The sequence below is a fragment of the Urocitellus parryii genome, chromosome 14 (assembly GCF_045843805.1).
Source record: "Urocitellus parryii isolate mUroPar1 chromosome 14, mUroPar1.hap1, whole genome shotgun sequence".
Classification (NCBI taxonomy): Eukaryota; Metazoa; Chordata; class Mammalia; order Rodentia; family Sciuridae; genus Urocitellus; species Urocitellus parryii.
In genome coordinates, this window is record NC_135544.1 from 57,705,316 (window position 1) to 57,719,845 (window position 14,530).

Sequence of the window (14,530 nt, forward strand, 5' to 3'; positions counted from 1 at the left end):
TATTATAGCTTAAAATTCAAAGTTTTGCCATAATAAAAAAATAAACAAATTATAGTAATCATCTTTTCAAAACTTGTTCTCAATCAGAAAGAATCAGGTACATAAAAGTCCTCAAAGAAAAATGATTACAGGGCCTACATTCCTCTTTATATTTTTCTTATAAGTTTCCACCAAGCCAAGCTAATAATGAGCTCATACAGTTCCATATAAAAGGAAAAACAAAAAAACGGAGACCCCCAATTTCTATTAGAAGTGACCTAGAAATTCAGCCATATGAAATTTGAGTGCACACTTGGTGTAACATATCTGAAAGAACCAAACAATTAAAAAGAATAGTTACTCTAAAAGAACCTTTTTTTAAAAAAAGTTAATTGGAGTGCTGATTGGGTTTATTGAATGAACACTGGTCTAATTACCTATTTTGTTGTCACTATAAAAACAAATACTACTGAAACTATATCCTTGCTTTCTACAACCCCCAAATTCTAACAAAGACAGTATCAGTACAGCAGTTTATGTATGCTCTTTGTTCCCCAGCACTGGGGATGGAACCCAGGGCCTTGCACAAGCGAGGCAAGTGCTCTCCCACTGAGCTACACCCCAGCCCAACACATTATTGTCTCCTTTGACCCTCACAATATCCAGTGAAGTAGGCTGGGACCAAAAAATACACTATTTTCATTTTATACTGAAGAAATTAGACTAAGAGAAATTAAATGACCAATACAGTTGACATAATTATTATGGGTCTTTGAATTTCAAGCCTGGTCAAATTTTCATTACACTAAATTACATAAGTCAACCAAATATGAGAATGTGTAAATAATGTACCTTTGGTATGTCAAAAAGCACTATAAATACACTGAAATGTTGGTATATATCTTCTAAGCTCCAGGCAATGACCCACTATATTTTACCAAAAAATTTTTAAGTACTTCCTTTCATTTCATGGAGACATAGCTTAAGCTATGATGGGTACAATTTCACTTATTTTCAGCTATTACCATAACAAAGACAATGAGGTATGTTAAAATGCAGTACATTTTCCTAATTCGAAGAGATTCTTAGAATTTTTATAGATCTGCTTTCAGAAGCAGCAGAAAAAAAAAAAAGGTTTGCTTGACTATCTATTCATTCATCTGGTACATAGAAATTTTACTTAGCATGAGGACTAACAAGAGTTTAATTTCTTTTTTCTTTTTAGTTGTAGATGGACACAATACATCTACTTTATTTGTTTTTATGTGGTGCTGGGGATTAAACCCAGCACCTCATATGTGCTAGGCAAGCACTCCATCACTGCCATAAGCCCAGCCCTAATTACTTATTTCTAAGAATCACTATTCATTTTTAAAAATTAATTAAAATGGTTGATATATATATATTATTCTTTTAATTAAAATAATAACAGACTGTTATTCTAGGAGAAATAAGCTTACTTGGTGTAAATTGTTTCTTATTTACTTCACTTAGTTTAAATCTGAATCTTTCAAATTTGATGGGAGACAGTAAAAAGCAAACTGTGAGCAGGGTGCCCTCGTGCACACCTGTAATCCCAGCAGCTCTGGCAGCTGAGGCAGGAAGATCACGAGTTCCAAGCCAGCCTCAGCAATTTATCGAGGCCCTAAGCAACTCAGAGAAACCCTGTCTCTAATAAAATAAAAGGGGGTTGGGGGTTGGGGATGTGGCTCAGTGGTTAAGTGCCCCTGGATTCAATTTTTGGTACTAAAAAAAAAAAAAAAAAAAAAGCAAATTGTGTGACATGAGTTATTCATTAATTTAAATATGGAGAAACTTACTATATGTTTAGCCCTGTGATAGTTGTTATTAATCAATTGTTGTTTGAAATAAATTATTGTTTGGATCTTAATATTGTCTTGGATCTCTTACCTAATTATTGAATAAAATAATATTGTTGAAATTACTTTTCAAAAAACCTTTTGACAACATATGAACATTTTAGAAGTATTTTTTTCTCAGTTGCCAACTGAACAAACAAAACACTAAACACTAGCATATGCTAATCATGACACAAATAAAAATTAAGCATACAGTAAGAAGACTGTCCACACTTGTTCAAGTTGGTTTAAGCAAGTCAAGACTTGAAATTGCTGTTTTTGCAATAGTTCTTCATTGGTCTCTTCAAAAAGAAAACATTCTTTACTTGGAGCACTAGGTTTGATTACTTAAAACAACAGACTAACAATATAATGTAAATTTTGTGGGGCATTAAGATATTTACTGAAAGTAACTGGAAAGTCAAAATAGCATTCACAAACATAGCAACAATTAGTTTTAACAGAGAGGACACATAAATACAAAAAAATCTGGAAACACAAAGTTAAGATTTTCATAGCAATGTTCACTTAACTGTCTATACTTGGCTCACTTATACATGAAAACTAATTAACATTTTGGCAGTTGATAATATAATGCAGATGGTGATAGATGACAACATCTTTGAGCTCAAACTGGTACCTTCTATTTTAACTTCTTATTTTTGTTTGTGAGTGTTTGTTTTGGTTCTCTCATGCTGTTCTCAGGAGAAATTCTCAAAGCTTTATGAATTATTGATTTGTTTATAGGTAGGTTATAACATGGGCTCTTCAGAGGAATGGTTTACTAATTATCAGTTGTGAGGGAATTCAGACCTTGCCTGTTAGAGCATTAACTCTAGTTCCAGGGAAAGACAGAGAACAGAGGAAAAAAATTATGAAGAATTGATAATTCATATTAAGATATATGTACTATGAAAGATGATATACAAATAAATTATGATTTTCAGACTGATTCTTCTGCCCAGTGAAAGCTTCTTTTTCAATACCTATTCTCTTGGTACTATTTTTTTTTAAAAGAGGGAGAGAAACAAATATACACAGGAATTAAAAACATGTCAAGAAATGTACTACAGTAGTCCTAAAACACATTTATTAAGCCCTCTAATCTTAGTCCCTTATATTTCATACTTTACAGTTTGCAAAGAGCTTTCATAAAATTGTTTTCATTGATCTTAATTCAACAACTTTGTGAGGTAGGTAAAATAGGTATTAATCTTTCATCTTCATTTTCAAATAATGGGACCCAGGTTCAAAGAGATTGAATCGTTAAAGGTCAAAAACTAGCAATATGGCAGAGTCAGGACTCCCCAAGAGTCTAGAATATTTTTTAAGTGTGGTCCCAAATTACCTGCATAAGAATCATCTGTGGTATTTTTATAACTACAGGTTTTAAAGCCCAATTACCTTCAATTCTTATTGAATAAGAATCTCTGGGAGTGGAGCCAAGAATTATGCATTTCTAAATGTAGGAAATAAAGTAGGAAACAATTGTATGATAGGTAATGACATAAAAGCATATTGTCGAATCCAGCTAGATCTTCATAGGATATAATGCAATGCCATCAGATCACTATCAGGGGCAGATGAGTTTCAAATCATGTGCCTCAAATGTGGCTGCAAATTAGAATCACTCAGAAAGCTTCTTTTAAAAAGCTAGCAATTCTCATCTAAATAAGAGAATGATGTAGGGGAGAGCATGTATCAGAAGTTCCCCAAGTGATTTTTATCTGCAATCAGGGTTAAGGATCACTTGTGTTTTCTACAGAACACATTTGGCATTTTCCAGACATTTTCTTTCCCTTCCGATCAATTTCATGCCTAATAAAATTCACAGTTCATATTGTAAATTAAACATTACAAGATAAAATGTCAAACATTTTTTACTTGATATTTTTTAAGATTAAAATATATTCATAGTGAGACTAATCATGCTTCATTTAGCTACAATGATTTTCAAATATCCAAATTAATCACCACTTTGGACATAGATTATATATATATTTCAGCTGAAACAAGAATGGTCCAGAAACTGAAAACAGGGATGTGGGGCAAAAGCTGTAGCCAACTGCCTACTGAACAATGAATGCACTGCAGACAATCAGCTCACTATAGAGAGGGCTTGGATATCAAGGTATGGTGGGTTTGGCAAGGTCAAATCTCACCATAATAAAATACAACAATGAAAACAGAGAAAACATTTTGCCATTTTGTGGTTACCACACACACACACACACACAAAAAAAAAAACCCTTATAATGTGTGATGCTACTACATGCCTCCACACAGCAGATCTGAACATGAAGTTCTATGACTCAATAGTATTACCTGGGAAAAGATGGCTACAAATTAAAATTTTTCCATCATGCATATGGATATTATTTTTTTTTTTTTTTTTTTTAAAGAGAGAGTGAGAGAGAGAGGGGGACAGAGAGAGAGAGAATTTTAACATTTATTTATTTTTTCCTTAGTTCTCGGCGGACACAACATCCTTGCCTGTATGTGGCGCTGAGGATCGAACCCGGGCCGCACGCATGCCAGGCGAGCGCGCTACCGCTTGAGCCACATCCCCAGCCCTGCATATGGATATTATAAAAACACAGCCAATAAAAGTAATATTTACAAAAGTAATAAAAGCAACACAATTATAGGGAAAAATGCCCATCTCTCTGTTTATCCATTGTTTATCCAAATCCTGAATATCTCTGGATTACTTTTATAGAATTTTGAGAGAATCTCCACAGGTGAATCAGATTCTTCTGTTGCACTTACATTCTATTAGCTAAAATACCCTTGCTGATTTATTAAATTTTCCTACACTTTAAAAACAGTTCTTTTTTTATTTAGTGGAAATAAAACTACAAAGTCCTACTATTCATCTGAGAAATAAACCTTGCATAGAAAATTTCTTTAATTCTGAAACTTTGTTGTATTAACAGAGCTACCAGAATGTTATCTCACAACTAGTTCATATTATATGAAATTTCACTACAAAGCAGTCACCACACACTTAGAATTTTCCTAAATATAAAATAAGTGGGTTTATAAAAATGCTTACCAGACAAATAATTATCTCTTCACAACCTAGAAAGACTTATTTTTGTGATGATATAATGTTTAGTATTTTGGATGCTTTGATGTTCCAAGTTTGATGCAATATAAAAAGCAAAAATTCACCTTCCCAATGGACACAATCTGCACCTGACTGAAAGCAGGATAATAGCTATAGCAATCAGTCATGCAAAGGCAAAGAATAAAATCTGCTTTTTAAACAGCACAACTTTCCACCTTAGACAAGACAAACTAAGCACTGGTTCCATCCTCCTCAATAACACGATTCATGCTGGTGCCATGTGTGATGTGAGTCATGGGGTTGTTGCTGAGGTCTCTGATGCTGCTATGCCGTGACTGTTCGTTGAGCCGGTGGGAACTACTGTGCCTGGAGTGATCCGTTAGTCGTGATGTGCTGCCGTGAGGTAGTCTCTCCTCCACTCCTCGGTAACTGCAGGGAGTGTACCTGACGCAGGAGAGTAGGTTTTGAGGTGGGCAACAGAACACACTAGAAAATAACACTAAGAACTTCCATGAAAATGAGTAGGAAACCAACAATGAAAAGCAGTACCCAACTTTTGGTTAATTTCTTTAAGGCTATAGAATTATCTGACAAAGCTAACAAAAGACAAAAATGATGAGCTAATCCATTCTGGATCAAAATTAAGGTCTTATTGCCTACAAAAGGGTTACCCTAGGGTTAAGGGAGGCTGACTGATTTGGAGCTGTGCCAAGTATGGGCACTTTTCTCATATTCAAATAAGTTTTAGGCGGTCCAGTAGGAACAACAGAGGATACATGACAGTGCCCCTGGAGTCTAGAAGACTAGTTATAATCAGTAGTAGTGCAAACTCAAATTCTACTAAGACTAGTATCTGAAGAAGAAGCATGTGAAATCAGAGATGAAATTAGTATAACTTAAATAAATAAGTGAATGCATTGGCAAATAACTCAGTTAACAACTGATTAACCACCTGTAATTACTTTCATTAGGACTTCAGGCTGTGAAGAATCTTTCATATAAGCGACATCTTTAAAGTCTTACACTCTAACCTATATTCATACTAGAGTAAATTCTCTGTACCCTTGGCCCAAGACTGGCTCCAAGCATGTCGCTGGGCTACATGGCTCAGCACAGGCAGCCTCCTCCATCACGGTTCTTATCTTGAGAGGCATCAGTAGTACTATTAAACTTCCTTTTGTTGCAATCCTAACTCAGTAAGCCTCATCAGAGGCAAGAATACTAAAAAATTCTGTCATGAGGAATGAGAAATTATTAGCTCTAGGCCAGTCAAGGTCATGAAAATCAATTACAATTTTTTATTAGTTCTTCACTTATAGTTTACTAGATGATTATCAATCTCTCTTGCACAGCAGTGAGTTCTTTCAGGATAAGAACCATATTTTATTTCTCTTTAAATCCCTAGTACCTCAAGAAACAGCATTCAAAAATAGTTTTTGTTCATATGCTCATACATACACTCTTTTGTAAAAAAAATATTTAATTTAGGATAATAAAACACAAAGAAAATGGAGTATAATTTGTAACTTTAAGGAATATATTTTTAAAAATATTTATTTATTTTTTGTTGTAGTTGGACACAACACTTTTATTTTATTTATTTTTATGTGGTGCTGAGGATCGAACCCAGGGCCTTGCACATGCCAAGAGAGCACTCTACCCCTGAGCTACAACCCCAGCCCTCCGTTGTTTTTTCAGTACTGACAATTGAACCCAGGATCTTGTGCATGCTAGGCAAATGATTTTCCACTGAGCTGTATCACCAGTCTTTTTGGGGGGGATCAGGGAGCAGTATGGGGGATTTAACTCAGGGGCACTCAGTCACTGAGCCACACCCCCAAACCTATTTTCTACTTTTTAGAGACAGGGTCTCATTGAGTTGCTTAGCACCTCCCCATTGCTGAGGCTGGCTCTGAACTCACCATCCCCCTGCCTCAGCCTCCCAAGGCCCTGGGATTACAGGTGTATGCCACCGTATCTGGTTCTCTTTTAATAGTCATCAAAACAATCATAAGCAGCTAAAGATTTATTGACTGTCAAAAAGCATTCCTATATCATTCCTTTATAATAATAACTCAATGTGAATCATTCATAAAGTTTAGAGATTTGAAAGATTCATACACTACTAAGGTGGACGCTTTTTTTTTTTTTTTTTTTTAATACTGGGGGTTTAACCCAGGGGGTGCTTAACCATTTAACCACATCCCCAGCCCTTTTTATTATTATTTTATTTTGAGGCAGGGTCTTGATAAATTGCTTAGGGTCTCCCTAAGTTGCTGAGGCTGGCTTTGAACTTTTGATCTTCCTGCCTCAGCCTCCTGAGTTACTGGGATTATAGGCGGGCACCACCTCACCCGTCAGTCCTCAGGTTTTATAGATGTGCTTATCAAAGAACATTCTATTAGATTACCAAGTTTGAAAATTAAGAACTCCTTTGAAAATAATTTTTGAAAGGCATATCTTTGTTTCCAGTTTAAGAAAATTTAATAATGAAAAGATGCATATTTAAATGTTCAAAAAATTTCTCATGTTAATGGCTAAAATAATATGTAGTTTTCATTTATTACAGATATTTCACATTTAGGATCCAAACAGATTTAAATTTGTACTACATATTTTGGCAAAATAATTTACAGGGGTTGGAGTCATAGCTCAGCTGTAGAGCGCTTGCCTAGCACATGTGAGGTACTGGGTTCGATAAAAAAAATAAATAAAAGATATTTTTAAAAATTTACAATGTTTGCAGATAAAAATATTTCACAATATTCTTGTTATCCTACTTTAATAACTATTATTTTGAATAATGATTATTGTCCTGAAACTAAGCAAGATTTTTCAAAGTTTCCAAATATGATTTGCCAACTGATTTGGAGAGCTTTTACCTCTCAATGGCTATTTATTCCAAATAAATATTGCTAATGAAAAAGCAAACTATGCAGAGTTCTAGTAAAGGTAGAATGTAATTAAAAAATAAATCATCATTTAAAATGAATTTGGTATTTTTTAAAAATAAAATCAAACCTTTGAGTTAGAAATAAAACTCAAAGAAAGCAGTTTTGTAGAAAAATTACTCTGTTGTATAATTATATCTAAATAAGTAATGTCTGTGACTATCCACAAAAAGTTCTCAAATATGAACACCCTTTCCATGGATAATTAGGAATCAATTATATAAAAAATATTATAGTGTTTAATCTCAGTTATGTGTAGAATTGCCAAATTTATTTTTTCAAGGTCATTCAAATCAATGACTATATATTCTAATACATAATATGAATATGCAATAATTTTAATATAAGGTTAGGCAAAACAATTAGGATGGTTATTTTACTGCCACTGTTAAGAAGATAATATAGGGGCTGGGGATGTGGCTCAAGCGGTAGCGCACTAGCCTGGCATGCGTGCAGCCCGGGTTTGATCCTCAGCACCACATGCCAACAGGGATGTTGTGTCTGCCGAGAACTAACTAACTAACTAACTAAATATTAAAAAATTCTCTCTCTCTCTCTCTCTCTTCTCACTCTCTTTAAAAAAAAAAAAGAAGATAATATAGTACATTCCAAAGTTAAAATGAAAAAAAAAACACTAGAAAATGATTTATTCTTTTTGATTCTCTATATTATTTGCTCCCATTGATCATAATAATTGAATTAACTGAAGATTTACTAGTACTTCATTATTCACTCCCCAGCTTTCCTTGTCAGATTACCTACTTACCAACCTAATCACTCATTTCCAAACTTCCACCCACCTACTCATCCACTTCCTTTTCTACACATCCTCTCATCTAACTACCAATTACTTATTCTTTGAAGTTAACATATATATGTAGGTGTGCACAGCACAGAGATCAATAATATTTCATTAAGTTGTCTGCACTGGGTGTTAGATGTTTGTGTCCCACAGCCAAGAAACCACGAGACAGTGAGAGGATGACCAAGAGACAGCATTAGCATGCAAAGTTAAGTTTCAAGGAAGTAGAAAGAAATCTCAATCAGATGACTTTTGGAATTATAAAAATCCTTGTTTGGATTTTCAGGTTCAACATAGTTTGTGATCTCTCAATCTGGCAGAGGGTCCTATAGCATGAGCCTCAATATAGGATGCTTTCTATAGGTGCCATTGTAGCTCTGGCCCTGAATTTCTGGGAAAGGGATATATTTCTCTAAAGTCATTATTTCTCTGATAGATTTGCTCATCTCCTACTATATATATCCCTAGCACAGTGCTATATACTAAGAAGGAATACAGAAACATATGTCACCTTGTCTCATTCTCTAGAAGTTGCAAACTTAGCTGAGGAAAGAAACTGTACTGAAAATAGATCATAACCTAAAGAATTATAAAAAGCAGTAAATTAACTGCCATGGAAATTGGAATTACACAGCCCTGAAGCAAGTGTATGATTTTTGATTACACAGAGAGGTAGGAAATCATGTTGGATCCTCTGGTTTTTGTGACAAACACATTCACAGATTCCCTTGTAGGTTTGTGAGTACTTTCTCTGAATCACATGCCCACTCTTCTTCTCCCTTTATTATTACTACTCTAAGTATTTACTAGGGTCTTGTACTTTTTCCCCTTGTGATTCAAGGCATTCCATCTCACAATTTTAATTACCACTACCTTATACTGATGATTAAAAACTTTCTTATTTAAACTCCAGTTCCACTCAGATTACACTGGTTGAAATCTCCTATCTTTAACTGCCCTTAGAAATTCTCTGCTCACTATGAATTTATCTTTTACCATTTATTCACCCTATTTATTTCCTCTATAGCTCAATATGAATTATCTTTTATAATTTATTTACCCTATTTATGTCTTCTATATTTTCATGGACCAATCTAATCTTTCTCTTTCCTGAAGTTCTACAAACATCAATCATACCTAATACTGTTTAAATTATATTCTGGCCTGAGCTTTTATGTGATAGGTTCATTTGTATATGTCCTTTTCTATAAGGTTACATGGCTCCTAGAATGGAGAAATTACACCTTACCTTTCTTCTATATATCTTTATACATAGAATGCCACATATAAAGGAATTGTACCATAAATAATTGTTCATTGTTCATTGAAAAGGAAGAGATCAGTAATATTCAAGTCAATGATGAAGGTGGTAACTGATAAAATATATTCTAAAACTTTGATTCTTATCAGTATCTTAAATTAGGACCTTTGAATTACTGTAGAAACTTCCTAACCAATCTTTTTGTTTTTTTGTTAAATATTTATTTTTTAGGTGTAGATAGACACAACACAATGCCTTTATTTTTATGTGGTGCTGAGGATTGAACCCTGGTCCTGCCCATGCTGGTCGAGTGCTCTACCTGTAAGTCACAATCCCAGCCCCATGGGCTGGGAATGTGGCTCAAGCGGTAGCACGCTCACCTGGCATGCGTGTGGCCCGGGTTCGATCCTCAGCACCACATACAAACAAAGATGTTGTGTCCGCCAAAAACTAAAAAAATTATTAAAAATTAAATCCCAGCCCCATAACCAGTCTAATTTGCAATCCCCTTCTTTATTATGCCGTTGCCAAGTAGTTTCTCTAAAATTCAAGTCTGATTTTTATCACCCCCAGCACTCACAGTCCCATAATAGTTTATCACTGCTGTTAGGGAAACATCTTAACTCCTCAGCATGGTTTCAGTTCCACAATATTCTTGTTATTCTACTTTAAAAATTGTTATTTTGGATAATGGTTATTGTCCTAAAACTAAGCAAGATTTTCCCAAGTTTCCAAATATGATTTGCCAACTGATTTGGAGATCTTTTACCTTTCAATGGCTATTTATTTAAAATAAATATGGCTAATGAAAAAAGCAAACTGCAGTGTTCTAGTAAAGGTAGAATGTAATTTAAAAATAAATCATCATTTAAATATGAATTTGGTGTTTTTTAAAATAAAATCTAAATCTTTTGAGTTAGAAATAAAACTCAAAGAAAGCATTTTTTGTAGGAAAAAATCACTCTGTTGTATAATTATGTCTAAATAAGTGATATCTATGACTATTCTCAAAAAATTCTCAAATATGAACACCCTTTCCATGAATAATTAGAAACCAGTTATATAGAAAATAAATATCAAACTTGCATAATGTGCCCGGGCACCTAACAACCTGTCTGTCCTCCTTGCCTCTGAACATGCTTTTTCCTCATCTTTCTTTCTTTTTTTTTTTTTTTTTTAAAGAGAGAGTGAGAGAGGAGAGAGAGAGAGAGAGAGAATTTTTAACATTTATTTTTTAGTTCTTGGGGGACACAACATCTTTGTTGGTATGTGGTGCTGAGGATCGAACCCAGGTCGCACGCATGCCAGGCGAGCGCACTACCGCTTGAGCCACATCCCCAGCCCTTTCCTCATCTTTCATTCCCAATTGTCTTCTCCAAATCCTATTTGAAGTAGAAGTGCCTCATCTTGGGAAGTTGTCTCAGACCTTCCATGATGAGGCAAATGGTTTTCTTCTCTGGGATCCCAAAGCACCATGTATATACTTTTATTATACCTATTAAAATGTACTGAAATTGATAATTTAGTTTCTGTTCCATCTTTGCATTCTTAGCACTTGGAAGAATGCTTCTTATGTAGGAGTGCTAAGTAGAGGGAAAGAAGCCAGAAAGCAAAAGGGAATCGTTGAACGTGGTTAAGAAGTCACTGGTGATGTTAAAGGGTATAGTGCAGCTAAGTAAGGAGGAGAAAAAGACTAGTATTACAAGGGATGAAGGACAGAATAGATAGGAAATATTAAGAACATTCATCTTACCAAGACCCTTGACTTGAAATAAAAATGGATGTAGTTCAATGGTAGAGCACTTTCCTATCATGTGCAAGGCCTTAGGTTCAATGCCTAAATTATGTGCGTGTACACATACACAGATAGAAGATATATCAGAGGTGAAGAAAGATTGTTGCTTTTTAAAGCATAGGGTAGCTGATCAAATTAGAAGGCAAAAGAAAGCAGGTTGAAAGGAAAACCAGACGGTCAAAAAGGAGACTATAGGGCTGGGGTTGTGGCTCAGTGGTAGAATGCTCATCTAGCATGAGTGAGGTACTGGGTTTGATCCTCAGCAACACATAAAAATAAATAAAATAAAGGTATTATGTCCATCCACAACTAAAAAATAAAGGAGAGTATAGGGGTCACATTTTACAGTGGGAGGACAGGGAGAAAACTAAGAAAAGGCTGGTCTGAGATCAACAGGATACAAAATAGTTCGAGATGGAGATGTTGTGAAGTAAACACAGAATGTTCCTGATTTACATATCAGAATTTTCACTCTTTCATTTGCCCAAACAAGAAATCTTAAAAAAAGAAAGAAAATCTTTGGCACTTTTTTTTTTGTTTCCAGCTGCTAATATTAACCTATCATCAAAGCTTATCATTTCTTCTTTCTACATATATTTGAGGTCAGTTTTTTTTCTTCTTCCTACTGCCACTAGTCTCCTGTAAGCCTTTATCATCTCTCCAATGAATTATTGCAAAGTTCCTAACTGCTTTTTAATTCTAGTGTCTCAATTTAACAAGAAGCCCACAGCCAAACTTCTTTTTTTTTCCTTTTTAAGAAAAGGGAAAAAGTTTTATTGCTTTGCTAGCAAATGAGAAACACAGAGAACCCCCATCCCAGACAGACTCTCTTAAAACATTCTCTGTGTGAAGCATTTTTTGAAATGCTCCCACCCACCAGAATTATCTCCCTTCTCTATATTTTATTGTACCTGGTAAACAGAGGCTGACAAACTTTGGCCTAATGGCTGAATCTGACTCCCCTCTGGATTTTGTAGATAAAATTTTATTGGAATACGGTCACCCCCATGTTTCTCACTACATGTTGTCTATGGCTGTTTTCATGCTACAATTGCAGACTTGAATAGACAATGTGTGACTCATAAAGCCCAAAATATTTTTGCCAACCCCTGGACTCTACTACTATACTTATATTTTACTTTTAATTGTTCATTTGTAATAATAGAGACTGAAAACAGACCCTTATTGATATAGGCACTATTCTAAATAATCAGGTATGTTATCTCATTTAATTTTTACAACATTACTTAAGGGACAGATATTAATGCTATTTCTATTTTATAGATGAGAAAACTGAGGCTCATCAGTCCAGACCCAAGTTATTAACCACACCACTAACTACACTATCTTTGTAAATAGAGTAGGTAGAAACTTATTAAGAACTATGATAATGCTTAAGTCATCTTTGCATTTCTGGAGCCTAGCATAGCACTGTACTAGTGTATTCCATAATCGTTAGCTTAATTAATCTAACTAACCTACCACTTTCACCTTCTCCCTACTCAATGTTCTATGATGACTCCATATTGCTTAACTGTTTTAAGGCTAAATTAATTTTTTTTTTAAAGAGAGAGAGAGAGAGAATTTTAAAATCTATTTTTTAGTTTTTGGCGGACACAACATCTTTGTTTGTATGTGGTGCTGAGGATTGAACCCGGCCGCATGCATGCCAGGTGAGCACTATACCGCTTGAGTCACATCCCCAGCCCTGCTAAATTAAATTCTAAGTCCTCTGGTTGGCTTAATGTCTGACCATAACCTGGAACAACTCTACCTAGTAAATGTCAAAAGGTTTTAATAATGTTCAACTTCTGTTTCAGAAATGGCTTCTCTTCGTTCTTCAGCTACAGGACCATAAATCAACACAGGGAACAAACTAAGCTACAATCACACCTACCTGCCATCGCGCGATCTGTGGAGGCTGCCATGGTAGCTGCTTACTTTGCTGTGGACACTTCCTGCTTTGCTTCTTTGATCATCTACCATAGCCAGCTGGGTTGAGGAAGCATGTGTGGATGTTCCTTGAGTGGAAGTGCCCCTTGATTTTCTTATGATGGGCGTGTTTGGGTCCCTCAGGAGTGACTGAGCAAAGTCAGGTTCCTGGAGCACCTGCCGGCTCTCATTCACTATCCTAGACAATATAATAGTAAAATTAAGATTCAGACTGGCATCCCTGTGAACCAAGAGACAATCCCATTATGACATACTGATGTTATTCTTGAAATTAAATGCTCTCCAAATTAGGTCTTAAGGCTTGTTTTAAGGTAACCTTGTTGACAAAGGGAATATAAAACAAAAATTCATGTCAATCTATTCCCTGAAGTGGTATGATGAAAAGAGACCTATATTAGAGAAAAGAAATCAGGATTTTAGTTCCAACTCTATCAATATTGTTCTTTCCTTCATTTTACTCATTTATAAAATAAAGGTGTACAATTTCATCATTGCTAAAAGGTCTCTTTTAGCTAAAGAAATTTATGATTGTAAAGACACTAAAATATTACAAAGGAATAATTATAAAATAGAAAATCTGTTTTCTTGCATGATTATGGAAGTTGGGAGAGGCCTCATTATAATAATGGATACAAGATGATTTAAGGCTAAAAGTTGATTTTGTGGTAGAAGCAGTTTTCTGGCGCTGTAATAAACATAGGTAGCCATAAATAGAACAAAATGAGACATTGATTTAAACAAACATAAAATTCGTACCAAATTAAAAGTTTAAGGGAATAAATTTAAGGGGATGAATTATTGTCAGGAGCATAAGTTTTCAAGTGGTATGAAAAGAGTTAAAAGTAGATGTTTATGATGAG

General features: G+C 34.7%; 1 protein-coding gene across 1 annotated transcript in view; it reads right to left on the bottom strand.

Annotated features, from left to right (window-relative positions):
* Positions 1-5,138: 5,138 nt before the first annotated feature.
* Positions 5,139-14,530, bottom strand: part of Fzd3 (frizzled class receptor 3) — a 70,297-nt gene continuing 60,905 nt past the window's right edge. Inside the window, exons 6-7 of the mRNA XM_026398871.2 lie at positions 13,615-13,848; positions 5,139-5,352 (exon numbers count right to left, since the gene is read on the bottom strand). Of these exons, the coding sequence (XP_026254656.1) occupies positions 5,139-5,352; positions 13,615-13,848 (448 nt within the window). The remainder of the gene's footprint in view (positions 5,353-13,614; positions 13,849-14,530) is intronic.